Source organism: Myotis brandtii, unplaced genomic scaffold (assembly GCF_000412655.1).
Source record: "Myotis brandtii unplaced genomic scaffold, ASM41265v1 scaffold45, whole genome shotgun sequence".
Classification (NCBI taxonomy): domain Eukaryota; kingdom Metazoa; phylum Chordata; class Mammalia; order Chiroptera; family Vespertilionidae; genus Myotis; species Myotis brandtii.
In genome coordinates, this window is record NW_005367209.1 from 6,948,554 (window position 1) to 6,975,937 (window position 27,384).

At 46.6% G+C, this 27,384-nt stretch overlaps 3 protein-coding genes across 8 annotated transcripts in view; all 3 read right to left on the reverse strand.

The window, feature by feature from the left end:
• MRPS26 (mitochondrial ribosomal protein S26) overlaps positions 1 to 558 on the reverse strand; it is a 2,420-nt gene extending 1,862 nt beyond the window's left edge. Inside the window, exons 1-2 of the mRNA XM_014546530.1 lie at positions 480 to 558; positions 256 to 378 (exon numbers count right to left, since the gene is read on the reverse strand). Coding sequence (XP_014402016.1) covers positions 256 to 378; positions 480 to 558 — 202 coding nt within the window. The remainder of the gene's footprint in view (positions 1 to 255; positions 379 to 479) is intronic.
• On the reverse strand, positions 374 to 4,752 carry GNRH2 (gonadotropin-releasing hormone 2). The gene is given in 2 exon segments (XM_005874756.2): positions 374 to 1,107; positions 1,304 to 4,752. Coding segments are annotated over 2 exon segments (354 nt in total). The 5' UTR covers positions 1,454 to 4,752; the 3' UTR covers positions 374 to 903.
• Positions 4,753 to 5,278: 526 nt separating this feature from the next.
• The window catches only part of PTPRA (protein tyrosine phosphatase, receptor type, A), a 90,993-nt gene continuing 68,887 nt past the window's right edge, over positions 5,279 to 27,384 (reverse strand). For 5 of the 6 annotated variants that reach the window (XM_005874712.2, XM_014546512.1, XM_014546510.1 and 2 more), the window contains 13 exons: positions 26,603 to 26,639; positions 22,796 to 22,893; positions 20,911 to 21,030; positions 19,767 to 19,933; positions 19,161 to 19,296; positions 18,298 to 18,447; positions 17,336 to 17,429; positions 16,943 to 17,019; positions 16,318 to 16,452; positions 11,945 to 12,070; positions 11,714 to 11,865; positions 6,464 to 6,599; positions 5,560 to 5,854 (listed from right to left, as the gene is read on the reverse strand). In XM_005874712.2, the coding sequence (XP_005874774.1) occupies positions 5,780 to 5,854; positions 6,464 to 6,599; positions 11,714 to 11,865; positions 11,945 to 12,070; positions 16,318 to 16,452; positions 16,943 to 17,019; positions 17,336 to 17,429; positions 18,298 to 18,447; positions 19,161 to 19,296; positions 19,767 to 19,933; positions 20,911 to 21,030; positions 22,796 to 22,893; positions 26,603 to 26,639 (1,503 nt within the window). In that variant the 3' untranslated portion in view covers positions 5,560 to 5,779. Of the gene's footprint in view, positions 5,470 to 5,559; positions 5,855 to 6,463; positions 6,600 to 11,713; positions 11,866 to 11,944; positions 12,071 to 16,317; positions 16,453 to 16,942; positions 17,020 to 17,335; positions 17,430 to 18,297; positions 18,448 to 19,160; positions 19,297 to 19,766; positions 19,934 to 20,910; positions 21,031 to 22,795; positions 22,894 to 26,602; positions 26,640 to 27,384 lie in introns of those variants that run through there. The other variant, XM_014546511.1, reaches the window with a different exon arrangement.

The following is a 27,384-nucleotide window of genomic DNA, read 5'->3' on the forward strand; positions in this document are numbered from 1 at the left end:
GTCCCCCGCCTCGGCTCTGGCTGCGCCCTTCCTGCGGGTGCCGGTCACGTCCGTGCCCCTTCGTTTGCGGGCCGGGTCCGCGACCCTCCAGAACCCACGCGGAGAAGGGGCTCAGTGTGAGTGGGAGAGGAAGAGGACGGAGGAGAATTCGAGGCAACAACTTCCGGGATCTCATAACTTTATTGGGCGGCAGTGCGCAGCGCTCGGGTCCAGTTTGTCAGGGAAGGGGACGGTCATTACAGCGGAAGCTCTGGTCAGCGGGCCCGGCCCGGTCCCCCCCCCGCCCCCCTTCTGACTGGCTTCGCTGACAGGCTCCTAGCCTAGAGGATCCAGGGAGTCCTTCACCTCCTAAACAAACCTGATAGGTAAAAACCTGAGCTCACATGGATTTAAATTAGGCGATAAGGTTTTGCCGTATAGGAATCTACTTACTACTTCCTCCTTTAATTACCGTGCTCTCCTGGTGCACTTTTAAATACTATGTGCAAAATAGTAATAATCCATCTCCACACACCTGTGTTCTGCTAGGGCTTCGGAGGACTCTGCAATCGCTACCATTTCTAGTGCCATGTCAGTGACTACCTGGTCCTCCAGGCCTTGCTACCTGTCAGTGTGAGGTCCCTCCCACCTCTCACCTCTTTCTGCTGGCCGGGGAACACAATGGTTTCCCTAGGAAACAAGCCTGGGGGACCCCACTGCAGTCACTGCCTTACTTATGGAGGTTTCTTAGTGCAGTACAATTATTTCCTACCCCATTAGTGACTTCCAATCTTTAAATTTAACATAAGTATCTTATAAATTGTTTAGAGTTCTGGGAAATAGAATAGCAGACAGCACCCTGCTTGTAAGAAGCAGGGGGCACTAACAGCTGGGGGTGCTGTGGTAGGGGTGTCTCAGTGCTGTCTACCCCATCTTCCACTCACATAGCCCCCAGTCCTTAGCCACTATGGCCCCTGGTGGCCAATGCCTGGGGCCTCTCACTCTACTTACCAGCAGTGTCTGCACCAGGTACTGCTTCGTATGGAGGGTCTCCTGGCCTGTGGTCCTGCCCTCCCAGGGCACACTTTCCACCTGGAGTGTGTGTGTGTGGGGAGAGCCAGGGCATTGCTTTGGAGACTATGGCAGTCTGGTCTGGGCCGCTTGCTGCAGTGCCCAGAATCCTTCCTCAAAAGATAGTAGAGGCTGCAAACTGCCCTCACTACCCCCAACCACAGGCTCAAGGTAGGCGAAGGAGCCCTAGCCAGCACCTTCTTCCTCCCACTCAGGCTGGGGAGACCCGTCACCCACCTGGGGGCCTTGGGGCATGCTGGCAGTGCAGGGGTGAGCTGGAGGCTCACTTTCCTCCACTGTACCAGTTGTGGGACCAGTGCTGAGTCTTTGAGGGTCCTGGTTGGGTGGGCGGCAGCAGCAGCAGCAGCAGCAGCAGCAAGAGGCCTAGCTTGGAGCTGGCCATGGCAGGGCTGCTCCTGATGGGGAACTCAAGAAGTTAAGTTCAGGGGGAACTTACTCCACATAGACTTTTTAGCTTTAGATATGTAGTTAATAGGCTTGGTAATTAATGCATGTAGAAAAGCTATTGTTCCAGGGACTGGAATGTATGACTGGACCTGCCCTGACTTCAGGAGACCCACAAGCAATTTGACCTTTGTGCCCCAGGACAGCTATAAGTGACCAAGATGGTATCACCGCCACAGTGCTCTAGGAAGAGGTCAGCTGCCCAGGATGTAGATAAAGAATCAGCACAGGTCAGCAGATGAAGGGATGCTCAGGAAATCACCTGACTGCAGCTTTTTTCTGATTAAACCTTTTCCCTAAATTCCAAACCCCTTACCTACTTTCTCCTGAATTCCAAACCCTTTACCTACACTTAGTGTGGGTCAGCTCAGTTTTCTATTGCCTGGGGGCGGGGGGGGGGGCGCGGGGAAGGGCAGGGCAGCAGAGGCCTGTTAATAATAACCAATTTCTGCAATTGAGCTGAACAGCAAATGCAAAGGCCTGGGTCAGGTTTGACATCATGGGGCCCAGTCACTGGGAGCGCAGGTGCATCAAATCCTGTGGCAAAGATGGGGGAGGGAATGGCATAATAGGCATCATGGTAGGTCATGGGCACCTGGAATTCAGCCGCCCAGGCAGGAGGGCACACGTGATTTTCCAAATTTACTTATTTAGCAGGAACCTGAAATCAGTGTATTCAGTTAAATTGTTTTGAGGGGGAAAAAACCAAATAGGCTTTGTTCCTAGATGCATGGGTTAACCAAGTAATTTTTAGAAAACATTTGCTTTGTAGTTTAGTAAACATGACTGAATTTAATAAACAAGCTTAGTTTTGACTTGTATTTACAGAATGTTTATTTTAAAAGAGAAATGGGGATGCCTTTTTTTCTGTAATTTGTGGTTTTTGCCAAAAGATCCAAACCAGAACTAAGCTTCCCAGGGGAAACACCGGGCCCTTTCTGGCAACATACGTAGCTTTTCAGGAATGTTTGCTGTCCCCTTCCAGACTATAAACTCTGGAATTCATCCTCCTATCCTCAGCAGGACACAGAAAGCCATTTGTTCACTGTAAGTTCCTGCTAATTCTCTGCCTTGGGGAGAGGACATCATTCCAGTCTGGGAGCTCTTGTAGTCAGTGGGGAAAACAGAGGTTTAGAGCTCAGTGCTCAGGTGCTGTTGGAGCACAGCAAGGCACCACCCCCTGGCCACGGTGGTCTAGGGTGAAAGCAGAAAGGAGTTAGTTGGAGTTGTGGGAAACAGGGCAGCAGTGGGTGCTCCACTGTAAGGAACAAAATGGAGAAGGGTCAACACAGGAACTGCCAGGTGGGGGTGGAGGTGAAAGGGGTGCAGAGAATGCCAGAGGGCTGCAGGAAGCAGGGACAGGTGCCTGTGGGTCATCCCATGTGGGGTCACTGAGCAGGAAGCAGGAAATGTGGACCTGGAGCTCAGGAGGGGACTCAGGCTTGAGGAAGGGCTGAGGATCCACAGCACACAGACAGCAGGAATGCCTGACCTCTGAGGAGACAGTGGAGGAGTGGCTAGAGTGAAGCAGTCACTAACACCATGGGGGAACTAGTGGGCAGATGGGGGGTCCCTGGGGCTCAGTGCACAGGTCACCTTGGCGAGAACAGGTAAGGAAGGAAATGAAGTGGGATAGAGGCAAGAGTGGGAGTGCAGACTTTTTCAAGAAGTCTATCAGAGGGACAAGAATTTAAGCCTGGAGAAAGTGATTTGGTGGGGGAAGTGATGAAAGAGACAGAAAACCTAGGAGAGAGCTGACTAGTTGAAGTGAGGTCTCTGAGAGTGTGGTAGACCCCAGAGTTCTTGGTGTGTGGTGGGCAATGGACACCACTCTTCCCCTTTTGAGAAATCCTGGCTGATGGGTGGGCACTGAATGAAGTAGTCACCCCTGCCCTTCCCACACAATCATGCTGTGTGAGCCCCAATACACTTTTCTTTTAGCCCAGACTAGTTCCTGTTGGGTTTATGTCTCTTGAAATCATGTGAATCCTGCTTGAAGATGTCTGTTAACCAGGTGATATTTACAATATTGTCCCAGCCACTGGTCATATCCAGCAGAAAACCATCGGGCCAAAATAGTGTGCAGCTGCACAGTATCAGCCCTGGTAACAGTTGAGCAGCCTGCTAGGAGGAGGGGAGGCAGGGCCTGTGGAGGGCATGTAGAGGGCTCTTCTGCTCGTTCCGGCACAGCCTACTGACCCAAAGCCTGCCCTCCTCCATCTGCCTGGACTTGGTCACACAGAAACACCAAAAAGTAGCTTGTTCGAGGAGCCAGGGTCTTTTCCCCAAACAGGGCTCCTCTCATCAGAAATTCATCAGATTCTGTCATTGCTTAATTTATCCAGGCTTCTTTTAAAACTACTGAAATCAGAGTTTATTGCCCCGTGGAGTTCCTTAGTTCGTACAGAAGGGACTGAGTGCCTCCACTGACACATACTCACCTCCTGCAAGCTTCCAGAGGTGGTCTGTTGTGTCCTTGCAGACATCCTGAATGTGGTACAAAACTTGGCTCCCGTCTTGGAGCCGTGGTGTCCTTGCTTGCTTGGATTCCGAGGTCCTCTGTAATGTGACTCCACCTGACCTTTCCTCCTTTCACTCATCTGAATATCCAGCATCCCTTGGGTCCAGTTCAAGTCCCACCTCCTCCAAGAAGCACAGCAGCACTGATATCTCAAGTGTGCCTTCATGGACCAGGCTAGGGTGTCACCTCTCAGTCCTGAGCCTGAGAAGGCTCAGGGCCTGGCCCTGCTCCTCAAGAAATGCCCTACAGGCCAGGCCAGGCTGCAGGCCTCTCTCAGTACTGCACTGACAGCCATGACAAACAGTTTATTCTCTTGTTCCCATGATGAGCTGCTTGTGAGGATAGGAGGCAGTGGACAGGCCCCCTCTCCCAGCTGTGCTCCCAAAGACTACATTTCCCAGCCTCCCTGTAGCTAGGTGTGGCCTTATGAGTAGGTTTTAACCAATGGGATATGTATGAGAATGAAAAGTGCAAATTTTGCTTCATGTCCTTAAAAATGAAGTTGCTTGCTTTCCACTGTTTTTGGTTCTCCATGGGAAAAGACAGTGATCCAGCTCCAACCATGAAGAAAAGAATAACACCCTAAGGGACACTGGAACCACGAGATGGGAGGATACTGGGCCTCTGGACTGGGCAGACAATTACATGAGAAATAAACGAACATCTACCTTATTTGAGACACAAAAGTTAAACACTATTGCCTAATATTCAGCTCAAAATCAAGTTGGAATCTAAGACTCCCACCATCCAGAATCTGAGGCACTTCCACATAAAAGTCCTGGATATGAGGACAGATGTGAAAGAAAATTGAAGCTATTTACACAGTAAGTGTGAGAATAAAGACTTATTCTGGGCGGAGTGACACAATCCAGGTAGTTTTGTAACAAAGCACCAGAGAGGTCAGACTAGCCTTAGCCCCGAGCCACTTCCTCTCTCCTCAATGCCCTTGGCTATCTTCCCAGAGTGCCAGGCTGGCTGGGACCACTGCACCAAAGATGGGCTGGGAAGGGAAGGCGGGTCCTTGGCATGTAGCCAAGCACTGGAGGGGCTGCACTTATTGGAAAGGAGGAGTCAGGAGGACTGGCCTCTCTGGGGCCAGTTGAGACAAAACAGTACCAGCAGGGTCAGGAGTGGCCTAGGAGAGCCCCAGCTCTGGTATGGCTGCCCCACCCCAGACAAAGGGAGAGACGTTTCCTCAGGGAGGCAAAGCTTTTATTACTTGATAATCCCTAGTGTGGTGACAGAGGTACCACTCTGGTCCCCTTACTCCCATGATGGATGTGGGTGGTGGGAGAAGAGGCTGCGTAGAGGGGGAGGGGAGGGATTACTTACAGAGCAGGGAGGGAATAGCGGCCTGACAGGGCCCTGGGACAACCAATTTCCTCAAGAGCTCTGAGAGCTTTGTGCTTTTTTCTTAGTTGATGCCAAGCTACCTGGAAAGAGTTTTGTGTTTCTTCTTTAGGAAAAGATGTGTAAAATACAGAACAATTCAGCCCAACTTCCAGGCAGAGAATTTCACAATATCAGTCCAAACATCACACTATTTAATTCCCCAATAAAACATTGGAAAAAGGAATATCAGTGCTATCACATTTACATATAAAATCTCCACCTAATAAGTAATAGAAGCCTATGTACCAATTTCTAAAACAGTTATAAGATATATACACAATTTTGGGTATATTAACAAACAGAATATTACAAAATATTAAAGGCAATGCTCCTGTCCACGGTCTCATCACCTTACTTGAAGTTGGCATAATCTGAGAATGCATCGATATATTCCTGCACCACCTTGTAGCAGAACTCGTACTGTTCCTGGAGAGCGAAAGGAGGGGGAAAGCAAGGGTTACTGATGAGAACATACACGTGGTTCCTGCCCGAGTTCTGACAGCATCCCCTTCTGGGTGAGGGCAGCTCATCTCCTACAGATGGAGGCGACCAGAGAAGAAGCGGTCAGATGTGTGTGTGGTTTGGTAGAGCTGGTGGGGAGATGGCTGTGTGGCCCACATCTCACTATGACTGTCAGGCTCGAGGCACCTCATTAACTCCCAAATATCTTAAAATTTACTTTCCCCATACTCAGTGGTTACTGGTCAGACTGTCAGGAGCCAGACCTCTTCACAGGGAGCCTGAGCAGAAGAGAGGAGGCACTCCTGAGTCTTCCCTTCCCCGGACTCATGGAGAAGTGTGACAAGCCCATGGGGTGCCCTGCCCAGGCCAGGCAGGGGTGCACCAGGAAGAGAGTTACTGGTGACAGGGCTATCTGCTTTCACTGCCTCCCAAGGCTCGTTCTGTCTGGGGCACCCTGGGGAAGGGAAGAACGGGTCTGCAATTACATAGGCTCTGACAACTAGGAAGAGCCTCCCCCTGAGCTGCCCTGACGAAGAAGGGCTACAGGTGGTGTGGACACACGCGGCAGCATACCAGTGTCTGGACCATGTGTGGCCTCTGCAGCCGCAGGCTCTTGACGGTTTGGAAGACATCCAGAATCCCCTCCGCTTTCACCCGTTCCAGGACTGTGCTTAGGGCACAGAAGGTCCCTGTCCGTCCTGCCCCCGCACTGTAATAGAGGAGACAAACAATACACCAACCCTCTGAGCTGACAAGGTGAGTGAAGGTGGCAGTGAGAGGATAAAGGCCGAGGTTGGTGCTGGGGTGGAGCAGGAGGCCCGTCTGCTCCTCACCACATAAGCCCCTGCTCACACAGCTCTGGGGAGGCAGGTGCACCCCTGCTACCCTCCCTGCACCGCCTACTTTGCCTGGTGAGGGACTAGCCTATGGGACAGCACTGAGCCTTTGGTGTCTACCTACAAACAAGCCTGGACTGCCTGACCTGCTGCTCACTCATGTTAGAGTTCTCATCCTCTCTTTCCCCTGACACACCTGCCTCTCTGCACTGGTATGTGTGTGCTGATTCTTTCCCACGCCTCTCATTTTCTTCCTAAATCCTAGGAATCCAAATTCTCGCCATGACACTGTCCACCCTGTTTAATGTTACCAGTTGATTCACTCACCAGACCCTACTGAGTGCCTGCTGTGTGGTAGGGACTATGGTGGGTAGCAGTATCCCCAGATGGTAAGATATGCAGCATAGGAAGGAAAAAGAGAAACAAGAGTTCTAGGAAGGGTGGGGAGAGCTGGGGAAAGGGTGGAAACAGGAAAAGCAGTGAGGCCAGTATAATTACTGGGAAAAGGGGATGTGGCTTGGACAGAGAGGTCCTGGTGGAGGGAGTGAGAACACTTGGTTCTGAAATTATTTTGCATGTAGAGCAAGGTAGAGCATTCAATGAACATGTGTGAGAAAAAAAGAGGAGAACAGGAAGACTTTAAGGCATCTCACTTGAGTCGAGTGGTGACTGAAATGCCACTTACTGATTTGGAGAAGGTTATGGCAACAGTAAGCTTAGAAAGAAGTATCAGTTCTGACTGAAACCCTTTAAACTGAAATGCTCAGGTGGAACTGTTGAGGTTAAGATATATGAATATGAAGTTTAGGGGAGAGGTTGAACTGGTGATAAAGATTTGGGTGCTGCCCTAGCCTGTTTGGCTCAGTGGATAGAGCGTCCGCCTGCGGACTGAAGGGTCCCGGGTTTGATTCCGGTGAAGGGCATGTGCTTGGGTTGCGGGCTCAATCCCCAGTGTGGGGTATTTCTTTCTCATCATTGATGTTTCTATCTCTCTCTCCTTTTCTCTTCCTCTCTGAAATCATATATATATGTGTGTATTTGTGTGTGTGTGTGTGTGTGTGTGCGCGCATATATATATAAAGATTTGGGTGCCGCCCTAGCCCGTTTGGCTCGGGATAGATTGCTGGCCTGCGGACTGAAGGATCCCAGGTTTGGTTCTAATCAAGGGCACATACCTCAGTTGCAGGCTCCCCGCCCTGGTCAGGGGTATTCGGGAGGCAACCAATTGATGTGTCCTTGACTCTCCCTCTTCCTTCCACTCTCTCTAAAAATCAATGGAAAAAATATTGAGTGAGGATTAAAAAAAAAAAGAAGATTTGGATGCTGGTATCAAAGCCAGGAGACTCAGACGGGCTCACCTAGGGGAGTGACTGTTAGTTGACGTAGAAGACGTCCAAGGACTAGGCCCCAGACCACAGATGGAGAGGAATGGGCAAAGGTGACAGAGAAGAAACAGCTGATGACGACAAAAACTGAACAGGAGGGCTGCAGGAGAGAAGCTATGCTGAAAGCATTCCATAGAGACGTGAGCGATCAACTGTCCAATATTGATGAAGGTGAAGGATAATGAGACTGTGAGCTGGGAAAGGTCACAGGTGCCCCTCCCAGGGGCAGCTACAATGGAGTGTGAGTGTGTGTGTGTGTTTGTAATTGGAATGGAATCAAGAGAGAAAGGGAGGAGATTAATTGGAGAGTAAGTATGAACAAATCTTTTAAGAACCATTAATATTAAGGAAAACAGAGAAATAGAGGGGTAGCTGGGGGAGAATTGGAGGCAGAGTTTTTTAAAAAAAAATATTAAGATGGGAGAAATTATAGCACATTTGTATGAAGATGTAGTTATGTAGGTAGTTATTTGAGAAGATCATGTAGCATAGCGAAGTCACGTCCCTGAGGAGATAAAAGGGGACAGAACTGGTATCTAAGTGGAGGGTCAGGGTGTAGACAAGCTCAAGTTCATGCCCTTGTGTGATCCCACTTCCGAGTGTGGGAGGGACCTGTGATATGCTACTAACCAACAGAAAGAGCAGGAGTGATAGCATGTATACAATTACATATACATGATTATGTTACATGAGATCCTAATGCCTGTTTTGCAAGATGCTCTCTCCTTTGCTGGCTTAGAAGAAACAAGCACCCATACTGAGGTCCATGTTGCAAGAAACTTCAAACAAGAGGCTTCCAGTCCAGCACCTACAAGGAACTGAATGCTACCAACAACCAAGCAAGCTTGGAGGCAGATCCTTCCCTGTCTGAGCCTCAGGTGGGTCCACAGCCCTGGGCAGCACCTTGATTGTAACCTTGTGAGACCCTGAAGCACAAGACTCAGCTGAGACATGTCAGAATCCTGATCACAGAGACTGAGAGATAAATGTGTGTTGTTCTCAGATGCTAAGTTTGTGGTAATATTACACAACAAGAGATGATTAACGTAGCTGCCTTCAGAGAGGTCAGACAACTCATCCACTGAACAGGAGGGCTGCAGGGTCCACAGCACCAGCACAGGCAGATGGTGAGCTGTGGTGGTGGGAGTATGTGGAAGTTCTCTCTGATTGCTTCTCTTTTCTTAGATAGAAAACACAGTCACCTCTTAAATATGAGGATGGGAGAGGTGCTGGAGGTTTGAGGTTTGAAAGGAGGCATGAAATAATCATCTGGGAAAAAGGCTGGCAAGTTTTTCTATAAAGGACCAGATAGAAATATTTTAGGTTTTGCTGGGAAGAGATAAAACTGAGTAATAACTGGGCAATTGTAACTTCTTGTGTGCTGAGCAGCACTGTGCGATGAGGGCTCCACTAAGACCTCAGATCTACCACTGGAGCATGAGAGTTGCCACAACCAATACAAACACATGAGCACAGTCGTGTTCCAATAAACCTTGAATTTTATGTAATTTTCATGCCATGAAATAGTCTTTTGATTTTTAAAAAACCACTTAAAAATATAAAAACAGTTCTTAGCTTGCAGGCTCACACAAAACCAGGTGGCAGGCTGGATTTGGTGATGGGCCCTACTTGCCTAGCTCTGGTCTAGGAGACTGGGAGATGCACAGGACTGCAGGGCAGCACTAAGGGCCAACCACGAGGTCAGGGGTCAGAAATGTAAAATGAGGCCCATAACACAGTGCTTTTCTTCGGCCACTTTCAGCTGCATGGTGCAGGTACGGTAGCTTGAGAATCTGGGATGTCCTAAGAGAGGGTGACCAAGGGTGAAGAGCACGGGGGATAAAAAGTATGGGCAGGAAGTCTCTAGGCCACTGAATCCTTTTACTTTTGCCGGTCCAATGGGCAAGAGCCATGTTTCATTGTTTTCATTCCCATTTCATATTCTGAGGAAGGTCTAGCATCATTCCATGTTTACTATTTGTTAGTATTAGTTAATGTACTTTGCCTTTTTCCTCTTCACCTTTTAAAATGATTTATTTTTGTACAAATATTAATTAGCATAGTTCAAATTTCAAAAAGGTCCAAAACTCTCCTTCCTACTTCATTTCTCTGCCCTTCAAATTACCTCCTGGGAAACAAGCAATGTCATCAGGTCCTTGTGTGTCCTTGCAGAGGTATTTTATGCTTAAACCAACATAAACATATATTCTTTTCCTGTCTCCCACTACTTTTCGCAACAAAAATAAATCTAGAGGATTATTCCATACCAGTCTATAAACAGATTCCTCATCCATTTTTTACAGCTCTGTATGTAGTATGAGACATATCAGAGCTTACTGAATCAGTCCCCTATTAATATATGTTTATATTATTTATAATATTTTACTATTAGAAGCAGTGGTTCAATCCTTGTAATTATTTCATTTTGGCCACTTGAAGAACATTTACTGGATACATTCCTAGAAGTTCCTTTGCTCCTTTATCTATTTTCAAACTAATTTGCAGGAATTTTTTATTAAATTAACTTATTTCTTTTCTTTTTTTTGTTAATCCTCACGTGAGGATGTTTTCAATTGCTTTTTAGAGAAAGTGGAAGGGAGGGGGAAACAGAGAGAGAGAGAAACATCGATTGGTTGCCTCCTGCACATGCCCCGACCAGGGCCAGGGATTGAGCCTGCAACCTAGGTACGTACCCTTGAATGGAATTGAATCCTGGACTCTTCAGTCCAAGGGCAATGCTCTATTCCAGTGGTTCTCAACCTTCCTAATGCCGCGACCCTTTAATACAGTTCCTCATGTTGTGGTGACCCCCAACCATAAAATTACTTTCGTTGCTACTTCATAACTGTAATTTTGCTACTGTTATGAATCGTAATGTAAATATCTGATATGCAGGATGTATTTTCATTGTTATAAATTGAACATAATTAAAGCATAGTGATTAATCACAAAAACAATATGTGTTTTCCGATGGTCTTAGGTGACCCCTATGAAAGGGTCTTTCGACCCCCAAAGGGGTCGTGACCCACAGGTTGAGAACCGCTGCTCTATTCAAACTGGCTAGGGCTGTAGAAATTTTTAATATATTCTTCCTTCCCCTTTAAAATATTTTTCCTAGTTACAAACTCATGGTAAATATTTTTTCTAAAATGTAATCGCGAACATGCTCCAAAGAAAATTCACCTTCCCCTCCCGCCCCCGCAATGAGACCCCTTTTACCATCTTTCTTCTGTGACACCAACCATTACCAGAAACCCTGTCTCAAACTTGGGAGACACCTTGACTCCTCTTCTCTTTCACAACTATATTCTTAGTCTTGTTCATTTTTCTCCAAACTGTCTTCAATAATTGCTTTTCTCATTCCTGTGTTTCACAAGGAGGCCAGATTCCCCGGCACATAATGTGCGAAGTTCAAACACCAGGATCCCCTCCTATCATTTGGCCCAGTCCTAGGGTCATGGAACTTGATTGCCATGTGCTCACCAACAAACTGTTCTTGTCCACCCATCTTCACTGTCTGATCCATGCTTATGATTGCCTCCAACTGGCCTGCTTCTCATCACTTTTTTTCTCTCCCCTCTGAGGGCTGGGGTGAGCGGTACCTGCAGTGCACGGTGATGGGGTGGTTCCCTGACTGCTGCTGCTGCTTCTGCACGGCTGCGATGATGTTGATCATGCCCTTCCCATCGCTGGGGATGCCCACTTCAGGCCAACCATGGAAGTGGAACTGCCGGATCTGCCTGCTCTTGTTCTCCTTTGGAGGAAGGGCCATCAGAGAGGTAGGGGCACCCAGGTTTCCCTGTGGGAGAAGCCTCATCCACCAGCCATCTTACCCTGGTGTTGGTGACCAAGAGGTCTCTGACGGTGTAGCTCTCACATTCCTCCTCCTTCTTCAGCTCCACTGTGATGTCTCCATAGGACACCAGTCCATCTGAGGGCCAGTATTGGGCACACTTCTCCTGGAAGGACAAATGAGAGTGTAAGGGGCTCAGAACACCATGTGTGGAAGAGGCAGGGGTGCCCCATGAACTGCCTGCCCTATTCTCAGCACAGCTACCGGTTACCCAATACACTTCACCCCCAAAGTATTGAAAACTCAGAGGGTCATAACGTTACTTAACATTACTCCAGGACATCTATATTTAACAACTTATTTCCACTACCAGAGATAATCAATTAAGCATTTGGTGTTACTTACTTACGGTGTACTTTGCAACACTGATGGAGTCCTAGAAAAACTCGACCATCACCCCACTGGGGCATCCAACACTCAGTGGCAGGTAGAGGGTGAGGAGGAGTGAATATCTTTGTTCCAACTTCTCCCCTCCCTTTTTTTGTTTCCTTGGAGTGTTCCCATATCTTATAGCTGTTTACATGCCAGACTGCTAATCCAGAAAAACCGAACCCAATTATATCACCCTTGCCTAGCCATCGTGCTTTACCACAGCCCAGTCCACAGTATGCCGTCATTCTTCTTTTTCTTTATTTCTTTCATCTGCAATGGTACCTTAAAGTTACTAGCACTTGCATGTCTGTCCTTGCTACTGAGAAGATGGTTTGCTGTTTTTTACTTTAAAGATTTTTTTTATTGACTTTTAGAGAGAGGGGAAGGGGGTAAAGGAGGGAGGGAGGGAGGGAGAGGGAGAGGGAGAGGGAGAGAGAGAGAGAGAGAGAGATGAGAGGGCAACATTGATCGACCTGCCTCCTGCATGCCCTCTACTGGGGATTAAGCCCGAAACCTTTCAGTGGACAGGACAATACCCAACCAACTGAGCCATACAGGCCAGGACTACCGTCTGTTTTTTTTTCTTTATACCCAACTCAGTTCCCTCTACAGCTTGTTGTGGGCTGGGGCTGCTTCTCTTCATCTTTGTATTCCCAGCACCTTTCACAATGCCTGCCTATGCTAGGTCTCAGTAAGTATCTGATAAACGAATTTGTTCAATGTCTGTAGAACAACCCAAGGTATCTATATATATAAAAGCCTAATATGCAAAGTGTCCCCTCAGGAGTTCGACTGACCAGAAGTTCGATCACTCGCTATGATGTGCGCTGACCACCAAGGGGCAGCACGGAATGAAGGAAGGCCCCACCAGCAGCCAGCAGCTGGGGAAGGGAGGCCCCGGCTGGCAGCCGCTAGGGACCCTATCCGTGCACGAATTTCGTGCACTGGGCCTCTAATAAATACATAAATAAAACAAAATCCTGTTCATTTCTTTAGAGCATTTGGGGAAATATCTTAGATACTTCATTACTGGCAATTTAAAAATCCTTAATAACCCCTACCATCAGCCTGCGGACTGAAGGGTTCAATTCGTCAAGGGCACATACCTTGGTTGCAAGCTCCCGGCCCTGGTTGGAGGCATGTGGGAGGCAACCAATCGACGTGTCTCCCTCACATTGGTGCTTCTGTCTCTCCCTCTCCATTCCACTCTCTCTAAAAATCAATGGAAAAAATATCCTCGGGTGAGGATTTAAAAAAATCAATAAAAACACATTTAAAAAAAATCCTCAACCATAAATGTGTTCTATGTTCATTATAAAAGATTTGGGGAAATTAAGTAGAAAAATAAATACCACTGATAGTTAAAGTTTTCTGACTCTCAAAGAAAAAAAGTCAATTTTAGTAAACTTTCTTGCCTTTTATATTTGTGATCATTCACTACCCCCTTTATACATAATAATGAGCTTATTTTAAAACACAGGATTATTGGCCCTGGATGAGGGGCTCAGTTGGTTGGAACGCTGTCCTCTTCACCAAAAAGTTGCAATCTGATTTCCGGTGGGGTGCATACAGGAGGCAACCAATCGATGTTTCTCTCACATTGATATTTCTCTCCCTAAAAATCAATAAAAAAATAAAAAACATATCCTTGGGTAAGGATTAGTAAAGTGGTGGATCAAATAAATGCCACAGACCAGTGCTTTTATTCGTGGGCCCACTAGGAGCCAGGGGTGGCCTTGGGGTGAGCCCCTCTCTTCAGTTAATCCTAAATAAGGATCATTTACATAGATTCTACTGGTTTTTAGGGCTCTGGCGGATAGAATAAGTTTCTACTTTATTTTATTATTTATTCTCTTTTTTCCCCCTCTTCGTCTTTTTTTAAATTGAATTTTATTTTTAAATTGATTTTTAGAGAAAGGGGAAGGGAAAAGGAGAGAGAGAAACATCAATTGGCTGCTTCCTGCACGTCCCCTACTGGGGATCAATCCCACAACCTGGGCATGTGCCCTGACTGGGAATCCAACTGGCAACCTTTCGATGCACAGGAGAATGCCCAGCCAACTGAGCCATACTGCCCAGAACTAGAATGAATTTTTCTTTTTCTTTCTTTCTTTTTTTTTTTTTAATATCTTTTTATTGATTTCAGAGAGGCAGGGAGAGGGAGGGAGAGTTAGAAACATCAATGATGAGAGAAAATCATTGATCGGCTGCCTCCTGCACGCCCCCTACTGGGGAATCGAGCCTGCAACCCTGGCATGTGCCCTTGACTGGAATCGAACCCAGGACCCTTCAGTCCGCAGACCGACGCTCTATCCACTGAGCCAAACCAGCTGGGGCTAGAATGAATTTTTCTACCACAGTTCCCTCCCAACATGCCTTTACACAGTTATTAGGACTGAAGATTGGGGCTTTTGAATTATTAGAACTGCTAAGATCCAAACGGGCTTGAGAGTAACAGAGTATATGAGCTAGAATCACACAATGACAAGAAAAAAATACTGTGGACACTCGAACAACACAGGTTTGAACTACACAGGTTACTAATATGGGCCTGTTTTTCATTAAATATACAGTCAGTCCTCTGTATTCCCAGGTTTCACATCCATGAATTCAACCAACCACGGACTGAAAACAGTATTTTTAATCTGTGGTTGGAACTCCATGGCGATTCCTGGAACCAATCCCCTGAACGTAGCAAGAGATGACTGAAGTGCTTGGAGAGTCAAAAGTTATACATGGAATTTCAACTGTGAGGGGGGTCAGGGCCCCAACCCCTGTGTTCAAGGGTCAACTGTACTATGGTCCCACACTTAACAGCTTTAAGATATTTTAGATCTTAGTTTAGGCAAAGAGGCATAACAGAGAAGAAAAGGGGCAGACTGGAAGGAGGTCCCCAGGGATACAGAGTTGGGAAACTATCAAGAAAGTCCCTTCTTAAAACAGGGCAGGGAGTTGGTCAACAGTGAAAGCAAATGGGGGACCTGATGTGGCCAACTAATGGGGACAACTACCCAAGGTGGTTACAGATGGTCAGAACCAAAAAGAGTTACGTTAGCACTGTAGAGTGAGTTTCAAGGTGACACAGCTATTGTAGGGAAGCAGGTATGGTGTGCTGAGAGAAAACAAGCCTGGTAAAATTTTAGGATTTAAAGAATAAAGAGAAGCCACATTAAGACAATTACAGATGTTGAACTGATGGCAGGAACTTATCCTACTCAGCCAGGTGAAGGCTACAGGATTTATTTAATTGAGCCCTCCATGTGGACAGAACAACACAAACAAGGAAGCAGGTGGACTTAAAGCCAGCTACTTGAGAGAAAAGGGGAACAACGGAGGTAAATGGAACTCCAGGGTGCTTCCTGTGGCTGTGAGGTGGGAGATGGCAGAGAGCTGTTACTGAGGTAGCACTAGTTCAAAGGCTGAGTTAAGCTGCTGGAAGGCAAGGTTTTGGGGGAGAAGGTACAGGCTTTAGAATATTTAAAAAGAGAAACTTCAGTGTACAAATCTATTGAAAATGACTCTCCTCTAGGCAAAAGGGCAGGGACTCCCTGCCTTCCTCAGGAGGTATAACATGGGCCTGAGGAATCCGGACCAGGGGCTAGCAGTGGCTATACCCACTGTGGCCCAGGCTAAAGATGCCTTGGGATCCTGTTGATGGAGAGCCCTGCCCTGCCTGGGGAGGTGGGAGGAGAGTATGCACAAAGCTAGGCTGTGGGTAGGGAGGACAAACTGTATTCAGGAGAAGAGAGGGTGTGAGCTGTCTGAAAACTGAATGCAAGCTCAGACCACACTGCTCTTCCAGTCCTGAGAGAAGCTCCTGATTGCTCAGATACCAACTGGCTGGGCAATACTGCCTAGAGATGGCTCTTTGGGCAGTTTAAGTTAAAGAAAAGGTCCAAACATACCTTATAACCCCCTCCCCACCCCACCAGCTTTCATGTGTCCTCTGTCTCCTACAGCCCAGGACCTTTTTGTGCTCACCTGGCCTCTCTCCTCCAGTTCTGTCAGCATCACGATAGAGCAGGATTTCCACTCCCAGATCATTCGCCAGAAGTCCTCAATTGTGTGGAGAAGAGGGCCCTGGCTGGCGATGTAGGAGTCCTTCTGCCGGTAGCCCTGTACGGGCCATGTCAATGGTAGCAGTGAGGTGGTTTAATCAGGGAGGGGCTAGTGGAGAAGAGGCTACTAGGAAGGGATGGGGCTGCTTGGAGGCAAACCCATTTTAGGCAGAGATCCCTTTTGGCCAAGGACCAAACTCTGTCTGATAAGCTGGTCTTTTTCTATGAGGGTGAGGGAAAGAGGGAGAAGCGGGCCCTGGTTGGCGATGTTGTCCTTTTGCCGGTAGGAATGGGAAAGATCAGAGGTTTTCAGCTTTTGGCTGTGGTTTGTGTTGTGAACTTTTTCCTCCAGTTATTACTCTGGTATAACCCCTGCTTCCCCCCATCTTCTGCTCTCTGGGACCTGACAGATCTAGGGTAGGGATCAGTTCTGAACTGATGATTGATTCAAAGATAACTTTCCCAACACCTGGGGGATGAGGGGAATGCAAGGCCCAGGTGAATCTCCATGGAGTGTTGGGAGCTCTGGGGACACAGATAGCACTTACGTCAATGAAGGATGCGTTCACGTAGTCTGTGTTCTCCTCACCCCTCTTAACTGGAATGATCACTCTGTTGAACTCATCTGTAGGAAGGAGAGCAGATTGTGGTTCCTCAATATCACTTGTCCTCTCCTCCCTCTCCTTCCATCTTTCCTCCCCACCCCAGGCTCTGGGCAGATATATCCTAGCTGGGCAATAACATGTTTGTTCTCTGACCAGGAGGGAGAATCCCTTTGGCTTTCATGCTCTTTTATTTTTGAAGCCATTAAAGAACTGAGGGCAACGAGAGGCAATGCCATAATTCTTGTCTCCAAAGTGATCATTAGTACCTGAGAAGTGGAAAAGGTATAGGGGAAGGGTTGGAGGTGAAGGCTTTGGGGGTGGGGAGAGGGCTCTTACATGGAATGATCTGTAAAACCCGGTTCTTCTTCATGTTGGCTGGAAGGTTTCCAGTCCGCATCTTGTCATTCTGGATTTTGATTGATGTTAATTTCTGAATTGGGAAGGGGAGGGAAAACATTACTGATCCCAGTAACTGAACTTGACAAGATTATGCCTGTCACTGAATCTGTGTCTCCAAGCCATTCTGGCTGCATAAACCTCCTCACCATAACCCTGACCTTCATTTCCACATGTCTTTGTTGGAACACTTTCTTCTGTCTTTAAGCTCGGTCAACAGGTCAAAAAAGTGTTTGGGAAACTGCCCTCCTTCCAGGCTCCTGTGGACCCTTCTGGATTCCCTTGGACTGGAACTTAATAATCATGGAGCAAAGATCTTAGCCTGACAGGAGGTCCACCTTCCCTCTCCCTGCTGTTCCACCCGAGGCTGTCTTTGACACTTTAGAAAACCTTATTCAAATATATACCACTTTCTGACTCGGGTGAGGACTAACAATAACAACAAAAAATACCATTGCTGCTTTAGCCATGTGGCTCAGTTGGTTGGAGCGTCATCCCTTGCAGGTTGGCTTCCTGGTCAGGACACACACCTAGGCTGTGGGTATGATCCCCAGTCGGGGTGTGTACAGGAGGCAACTGGCCGATGTTTCTCTCACATCGATGTTTTTCTCTCCCCCCCGCCCCTTCCTTTCTTTAAATTCAATAATCATATCCTCGGTGAGGATAAAAAAAAATTACCATTGCCTGTTACCCCCAAAACAAACCAAGTGATTCTAATGTGCAGGATGGGTTGAGAATGACCAGGGTATGAGCAAAGGGCCAGAGACCCACCTCCTTAACCACTCACATACCTTGTAAGTGTTTTCATCATTTGTTGGTAAATCTACAAGGAGTCAAGCATCCCACATTTCCCAAATCACATGAATCCTTCAATCTGAAAAGGTGGTTCAGGTCCAACTCACCTTAAACTCCTCCTCTAATCCATTATTACTGGTCCCTGGGATTTTGTTGTAAATTTTCTGCAGATGTGTTTCTAGAGAGGTCACTTCCAGTTCTGTATCTCCATAGAGATAATGCTCCAGAAGGGCTTGGTATATGAAGACGTACTGCATCTGAAACCGGATGGTACCCGAGTTCTGAGTTACACACAACACTATCCCTATGGTGGCAGACCTACCCCCTCTGACCCCCACTTCCCTCCAGTCCACTTCTCCTTTGATCCTAGCAGGGATAAAACAATTCACTCTAACTGTCCCAATTCAGTGACACAGGACTTGAAATTTATGAGTCACCCTGGGGTGCTGAGCTTGGGAGGGAGGGTCCTACTCTGGCACCCTTCTGGAGTGAAAGCCTGGAGAGAAAAACAAATCCAACTCCTGCCTATTCTGAGAGCAAAGATTTGATAGTCTGAAGGGACTATCAAAATCTGGCGACACACAAAACCTGTGCCAGCCTGCCTCCCAGCATTGTGCCCCATGCCCTAACCACAGAGTTGATCTCAACAGTAAGGATAAGCTGGATATAGCTGAACTGTGTCACAATCCTGCAGGGACTAGCTCTTTCAGCTGCTGCATGCCTGCTTCCCTCAGGACCTGTTCCTTATCCTGTGCAAATGAGCCCAGTGCAAATGACACCTGCCTTCCCAATTCCCCTAGGTACAACGCCCTCTGTGCTCCATGTCTCTCTTAATACACAATTTACCAGGGCCCTTCATCACACTGTATGATGATCATTCACAATAACCTGGGAGACTGAGTAATCCATGGGGTGGCAGATATTTTGGTCCTGGCATGCCCCCACCTTGCTTCACCCGCAAATCACTCACATCTGTTTGCACCATCTGGCAGCGCTGTGCCCGGATCCGGCTCACAAAGCCATACACGTCCACCTTCCGCTCTGTATGCATCATGTCCAGCATGGCATCGATGACAACAAAGGTACCTGTCCGCCCTACACCCGCACTGTAGCCAGAGAGTAGGAGTGTTACAGGCATGGCCTACATGCCTTGTGGTAGCATGTAAGGAGGGGGCAGCACAGGCCAGGGCTCTTTCTTTAAGCCTCTAAATTCTAATTCTGAATGAGGTAGAGCTGGGACTCTCAGGGAACCAACAAACCCCACTGTACCTTGAACTCCTTACCTCTAGGGTTAGAGAACCTTTACACTTAGAGGGGCCTGAAGGCTCCCAGTGCACAAGGCAGCAATCAACCTAGTTTCCTGGCTTCACAGCAGTGGTCTCCCCCCCACCCCCACTCCCACCCCGATCTTTTTCCTCGAGTAATCTCTAACCAGCACCAGAGAGGAGTCTCTCTGCTACCCTAGGGACCCTAACAGCTCATCTGCGTTATGCCAGCCTCCTCAGCCAGGGCCTGTGCTTTCCCTTGGGAACAGAGTGTGGTATGAGTGGGAAGCCAAGGGTCAGGCCACACTGACCTGCAATGGACCACGATGGCCCCTGCATATTGAGGGTTACAGGCCTTCACCTTCTTAAGAAACTTGAGCATACCGATGGGGGTGAAAGGCACCCCAAAGTCTGGCCAGCTGGTAAAGTGGAATTGAGTGATGAGGCGCTGTGGCTTTCTGTTGGTCATGTCGCCCACCTGTGAAGTAAGGAAATCCTGTGTGTTGGCCCTGATACCCTGGGGTAGGTGGGGCAGCCCCAGTGAAGGGAAGGTGATGCTTAGGGGCCAGGGCCAGCTGTGGCTGTTAGTGACAATAGGGAAGTGAGGGTGTACCCAAGAAAGTTTTAACAATGAACAGATAATCATCCCAGGAACCCCACTGGGTAAACTATTACTATTTTTCTCAGTCTACATATATGGAATGTAAAACTCAAGGTAAATGACCTGGTCAAGGTCTCAGAACTAGTAAATGGCAAGGTCAGTACTAAAATGCAGGTCTCCTGACTCTTGGTAAGCTCTCTTTTCATAGCACTACACTGCCCTCAGCTCAAGGCGACCTCTGTTTAAGCCTCCAGGGTCACTCTGGAGGGCCAGGAGCAGGGTTTATCACATCCTTGATGTTAGGAGCCATTGGAATAAAAAAGAAAAAGGGAGTCAAGTACCCAGAAGATTAACCACCTCCTGATGCAATTGATTCATACTAAGATGATAAAACTCCATCTTAACAATCATGTTTCTCGCCCTAGCTGGTTTGGCTCGGTGGATAGAGTGTCAGCCTGTGGACTGAAAGGTCCCAGGTTCAATTCCGGTCAAGGGCATGTACCTTGGTTGCGGGCACATCCCCAGTAGGGGGTGTGCAGGAGGCAGCTGATTGATGTTTCTCTCTCATCGATGTTTCTAACTCTCTATCTCTCTCCCTCCCTCTCTGTAAAAAATCAATAAAATATATTTAAAAAAATAATAATCATGTTTCTCCCAGTCATGAAAATGCTCCTTAGTTTTCACAAAAGAAGTTCCCTGGGAGCCAGATCTCTGGTTTCAGAGTCCAAACACAACACACAATCAGCTTTCCTGACCACCCCGAGGAAAAAAGGGAGATAACACAACCTATTCTGCCCTCTTAATGGTCAGCAGATCCAAAGCAAGAGCCAAGAAAAGGAGGTAGAAAACAGTACCTGCTGAATGCAGAACTTTCGCACTGTGTAGTCCACCAGGACGGTCACATCTTCTACGGACACACGGATATTCCCATAGGTCCAGCAGCCTTGATCTGGCCAGTACTGGGCACACTTACACTGGAAAGGAACAAACATGCATCCCCTGACCTTAAACCTCCCGCCCTTGGTAGATGGAAAGGGCCGGAAAGAAAAGGACCACAATAGCCAAGACTGAAGTCCTGGGAAAGTCCTATGGCCTGTTTTCTCACCTCAGACAACTACCTACTTATTTGTTTTATCTGCTCTTTTTGCAAGTTCCTCAGTTTTCATCCTGTTTAGCGTAGTCTCTTAACTTATGCACATATACTTCTTGTTCTTTCCCATTCCCATTATTCCGTCAGTTCAGGGCAAATTTGTCATACTCTAGAGGCGAGCTTGTCTTATTCCCTGGAATCAGCAACCTATGAGGAGGCCACCAGGGTGGATTGATGCAGACTGTAAACCTGTCACAAGAGGCCCAAGGTCTTCTCTGGTGTCTGGTCCTTGGACAGCTTTCAAGAGCCAGAGGTTTGGTTGTAAGAAATGAACCTAACACCCAGACCTAATGCTATCCTTCCCAAGCACTGTGGAGGTGCTGAACAGTACCCCAACACCCGTGTGGGGATCAGGGTGACTCAAGGGCCATCCTGGAGAAAAACTGTCATTGATGGGGATTCCTCCCTGGGGATTGATCCAGGACTCAGGACTGGGGCTGGCTGTGACCCAGTGATGGAGCTGGCCAGGTATGGACTTAGCGGTCAAAAATAAAAGGACCAGTCGGAAGACTGCCTCAAGGATCAGGCCAGGGCCTGATTCCCTTGCACTTGGTGCAGGGTCTCAGTTTCATATAGCTCCCTCTGCCGACCCAGGAGGAGTGACAGGAAACCACAGGAAGGAGGAACTAGAAAGCCAAAGAGAAAAAGCCCCTCTGTGGTGCTTTCTTGGCCAATGGCCCAAGTCTTTTTGCCAGGCTGTTTGGAACCAGGGTGAGTTGTCTGACTACCAGACACAGGGAACATGCCCTAGGCCAGTGGTCGGCAAACTCATTAGTCAACAGAGCCAAATATCAACAGTACAACGATTGAAATTTCTTTTGAGAGCCAAATTTTTTAAACTTAAACTATATAGGTAGTTTGCTTCTTCTTTGTAGCCATGTCAAATAGGGCACCTAAAAAAATGTTTCATTTTATAATAATAAAGCCACCAACACAAAATAATTACAATTCTTAAACTGATGACAAAAATACCTGTAGGATTTGCAGCTGGTTGGAAAAATACAGGTAACTTTATGCTTTGAGTAGGTACTTTTGTCACCCACGTGCAATTTGCGGACGCGACTAGCACTAACCACTACACAATGAGACTGCTGACTGACTGGCTCACTCAACTCGTGCATGAATCGCGTGTGCCTCTCCCACGCTGCATATCCCGCGGGCCCGCCTGCGCCATGTCTCCCGTCGCCCGACGGACGGACACCCCCCACTTCTTCTAACACCACTTCTTCAAAATAGACTCGCCCAGGCTGAAAACCGACTTCTGCGCATCGGCCACGAAGTTTCAATCGCACTGTACGTGCGTGTCCGCACGTGGTATTTTTGGAAGAGCCACACTCAAGGGGCCAAAGAGCTGCATGTGGCTCGCGAGCTGTGGTTTGCCGACCATTGCCCTAGGCAACCCTTGGGATCATCGGAGGCCTTTGGGACACAGGAAAGTCTAGTAGGCATATTAGCCTGGGCTCTGTCTGCAAGAATGACTGGCAAGGAGCCACAAAGGGTAGACAGTCCAGACACAAACACAGCTCCAGCAAAGACCCTCTGCTGGTCATGCCTGTATCAGAGGCCCTCCTAACAAATTTTCCACTTACCTCTTTTCTCTCCTTCAGGTTGGTCACCATGACGATGGTGGCTGTGTTTTGTTCCCAGATCATCCTCCAAAAATCATTTACTGTTTCTTCTTTTGGTCCTAAAGCAGCCAATAGCAAAAATGAGAACCCATGGCAAGGGGAAGAAAGATGCTTGGAAATTTGAAACATTCATTCTTGACTTTGGAAGCCTGTGCTCACATATCTCCAGCTAAATATCTAATACATTGATCTACCCACCCACCTGCTAACTGAACATTCCCCATGTATCCACCAGGTACTTCACTAAAAAGTGAAGTGGGAGTGGGAGGCTGTCAAAATATAAAGAGAACATGAACAATGTCTCCCAAAGGTATATTGTTGACATTAGAAAGCATGACTATTCACTCAATATCACATTATGGGCCAGATAGTGAGCTAAATGTTTTATATCTCATTTACTTCTTTCCACCATGCTCTGAGGTAGGTGTCATCAGCCACAGAGGGGTTAGGTGACTTGCTCAGACTGGAATTTAAAATTTACTTCCCACACAGTCCTTCCCAGAAAGCCACTAGAAGATTTCCAAACAAAAATAAGGGAGCCAACAAAGAAAGAGAAAGAGATGGGCTCTAACACAGAAGGGAGACTAAAGCGATCCAGAATGGCAAAAGAAAGAAGGTTCTTGAAGGATCCCAAGATAAAAAAATAAACTCCATGTATCTGAATTCTTGAGAGAATATATTTCTAGAGAAGAATTTTTTTTTGCGGGGGGGAGTGGAGGGAGAATCAATGTTAGCTATATAAAAAAGTAAGTGAATAGGAAAAAAAAGGGTAATCATTAACTCTCAGAAAAGAGAAAACCAAAAATTGTACCAAAAAAATCATACATTATGTGCTTCAGTGGTAAATAATATTGGTATAATAATAATGTAAACAAAAAATGTTATCTTAACCTCAAATTGTAATTTAACTCTATTGGGAAGAGTGGGCAATGGAGGAAAAAGGAGACATATGTAATACTTTAAATAAAGAATTAAATTTAAAAAAAGAGTGGGGGAAAGAGACATGTATATGCATGTCTGTCTGATTGAGTGTGAGGTTGTTTGTAAGAGAATTAAATAAAGTATATCATCTACCCATAAGGAATCAACAGATAAAAACGGTTGCATTAGATTAAAAGAGTAAGGGAGAAAGGGGGAAGAACATTATTTTTATAACCTTTGTAATAACTTTGACTTCCTTAAAATTTATATTCCCCTTGGTAAAAATGGAAAAAAAAGTACAAAGAAAAACAATGATAGAAGTGAACATATGCCAGAAAGATATACAGAAGAGTAATTGTTTCATTGCCTGGCAAGGTCAGGACAAATCTACTAGAGTAGGTGACATCTGAGTTATATGTTAGGGTAGATCAGTGGATGGGAGCTTAGAGAGGAAGCAGGGAGAACAGGCACTCCAGGCAGAGGTACAGGCGGCTGGCAGCAAGAAAGAGCACGAGATACCCAGGGATGTAATGAATTCAGTGAGGTAACTGTGTAGAGTGCATGGAGTGGTGGAAGATGGAGCTGGAAAGATAGGTAAGGTACAAGGCCTGTCCTATAGATAATGGAAAATCATGAGGATCCTGACAAAAGTTTTCCTCGAAAAAGAACATTCTGGTGGAAAGAATGCAAGGAGCAAGGGTGAGGGGTAGAGGAATCAGTCAGTAGGCTACTGTAACAGAGCTGGAAGAAAAGATGGGAGTAAGGCAATGTGTCAGAGAAGAGAGATTTTGAAGATGGAAATAAGAGGACTAGTCATTAGACTAAGGGACAGGTAGAAGATCTGGATTATCCTAAACTGGTTTGGTTAATTGGGTAGATTACATTCCAGTCTTGGTGATGGCCAACGAATACAGGAGGAAAGCAGTCTGGGGTCTAAGGAAGAGTCATGTTTTAGTTTCTGATGTTAAATCTAAAGAGTATGTAGGGGTATCCAGGTGGAAGAGTACAAAACTAGTTTGAAAATGTGGCTTAGGAGAGGTCAAGAGAGGCAGCAGCCAGAGGTGAGTATTAGATGAGCTGTCTCAAAGAGAATACAGAAAACAGAAGGGGTCAGACAGAGAATGCTGAGGACTCTCAGCATTATTCAGTTCAGATAGAATAAAAACCCCGGGAAGGAGATAAGAAGGAGCAGATGGAGAGGCAAAAGAACTGAGAGAAAATGGTGCCATGAAAGACAGAGATGGAGTTTCAAGGAAGCAGTCACCCACACATTTGGGAAGAAGCTACATTTAAGGGGCAGAATGAAGAATAAGAGCCAGGGAAAGAATATTTAGAAAAGTGAGAAAAATCAAGGTAACTGAACATCAGGAAATAACGGAGGAGTTTCAAGGAGTGTGAAGTACTGTGGAAAGGCTTAAGAGAACGGGAGTTTGAAAAAAAGTCAACCAGGAAGTCACAGGAGACCTTAATTCACAAATATTTTAGTGTCAACAAAGTCCTATGGCAAATAATGAGAGGAAAAGACTGCACATGGTTGTTGGTGCCAAAATCATCACTGAGTAGGTGTTAGCACAATTGGGCCTTAGAAGACAGATCTGAATTGACAGATGGCTACAGAGGAAGAGAAAGCAGGGCCTGGTTATGTAAAAGCCTGACCCCAGTGGGAGACTGTGAGGGTAAGGAGGATCTGAGGCTTTTCCTAACTCACTTTACCTCAATCTCTATTTTATGTCTAATAGAACTTTCTGTAATGGTGAAAATGTTTTATATCTGCACTACTATGTCACACCATGTGTGTATAGCCTTCTCCAGTCTTTTTATACATGTAGCTAGTGAGCCTTAAAATGTGACTACTATAATTGAAGAACTGAATTTAAAATTTTAATTAATTAAATTTTTACTTTTAAATGGCCACATGTGGCTATTGGCTACTGTATTAAAAGCATAGCCACTTACCAAAATTTATGTTTGTTTCCCTGTACATTGTCCTCCACTAACTTAAGGGTCCATGGTACTGGGTCCCTGCTCTGAGGTTCCTAGATCACTTATCTATACTAATAAAAGGGTAATATGCTAATTAGACCAGATAGACCGGACGTCTTCCGGACGTCCTTCTGGACAAAGCTGCAGTGGCTGTGAGGGCCGAGCCCCTTGCTTGAATTTCGTGCATCCGGCCTCTAGTCTATTAATAATAGTGGAGCTCAGGCCCACGAGTGGCAGGGAGGAAATGAGCCAGCCTGGACCCTGGGAGGTGGCCAATCCTTTCTGGAGATTGATTACAAATTCAAATTCTGAGCAGCCTAACTAGAACCTCATGTTCCCAAAGGGTCACACCATGTGTGTATAGCCTTCTCCAGTCTTTTTATGCACACTTACAAAAGAATTTCTTTTAAATAACCCCTGGATACTAAGTCATCAAGTTCAAGGCCTTTAGTTATAAAATTGCAAGGTGGATTACATTTTTTTTCAGATAGTAATCTTTATAGAAAGGCTACTGCATTCAGATTAATCTATTTAGCATTTGGAAGAAATAACCCAAACCCACTATGAGCTCATGGATAAGCCTGAGTAAAAAATTATCATTACTTGCCCAGCCAGAGTGGCTCTATGGTTGAGCATTGACCTATAAACCAGGAGGTCACAGCTCGATTCCTGGTCAGTGTACATGCCGAGGTTGCAGGTTCAATCCCCAGTAGGGGGAAGGCAGGAGGCAGCTGATCAATGATTCTCTCTCATCACTGATATTTCTCTCTCTCTCTCTCTCTCTCTCTCTCTCTCTCTCTCTCTCTCTCCTTTCCTCCCTGAAATCAATAAAAAAAAATATTGTTTCAAAAATCATTACTTTACCTTGTGCAGCAATGAATTTGTTCTTTTCTTGGTAGCCCTGAGGGGAGAGGAGAGTGGGAAAGAAAATGAAAGTGAAAACCAAAAATGGGTTGGAAATAATATTCTCCAGACTCCCAACCAGTTAACAAGGCCTCCCTGCAAAAAGGTCCAGGCAATTAACAAGAATTTCCATTCTAGAAATTTCCAAGGGATTAGCTTTAGATAGCAGGAATCAAAGATTACATGATCTAGGTAGTCTTCTCCAAGTAAATTATTAATGAAGAATATCCAAATACCAAATCCCAGGCTAGACCCTATTTCTGACGTGTCTCAGAGCCTTACAATCTGGGTCTTAGTGTTAATGGATAGGAACCCTCCAAGGCAGAAGCATATGTGGTGGTTCCAGGGATGAAGCTGGGCTCACACTTGGAAAGAAAATGGTTATTTTCTTGATGATGCTTTACCCTGGTGCAAAGACTTTCTGGGAATAACCTGTGGGTATGGCAGGTCAGCTCCCAGTGTTCTGGGTTCTCCACTACAGGCAGTGAGAGAAGCAAAGGAGCACTGGGATACAGCTAAGGAGCCTCTGAGAAACTGACAACTGGCAGTAACTGCTAAAGACCTATACACTCTTAGACATCTAAAGGTGAGTGAGGAGACTGGTTCCTTCTAAGACTCCAGGCTGGAACCCACTTGCCAACTCTGCCACTGCCTCTTTTGCCTCCCCTTGTGACCAATGTCAGGTTTGCTTTCAGACCTTTGTGTTCCCCACACCACAGGTCCGTCTCCACTGGCTGTTGCCA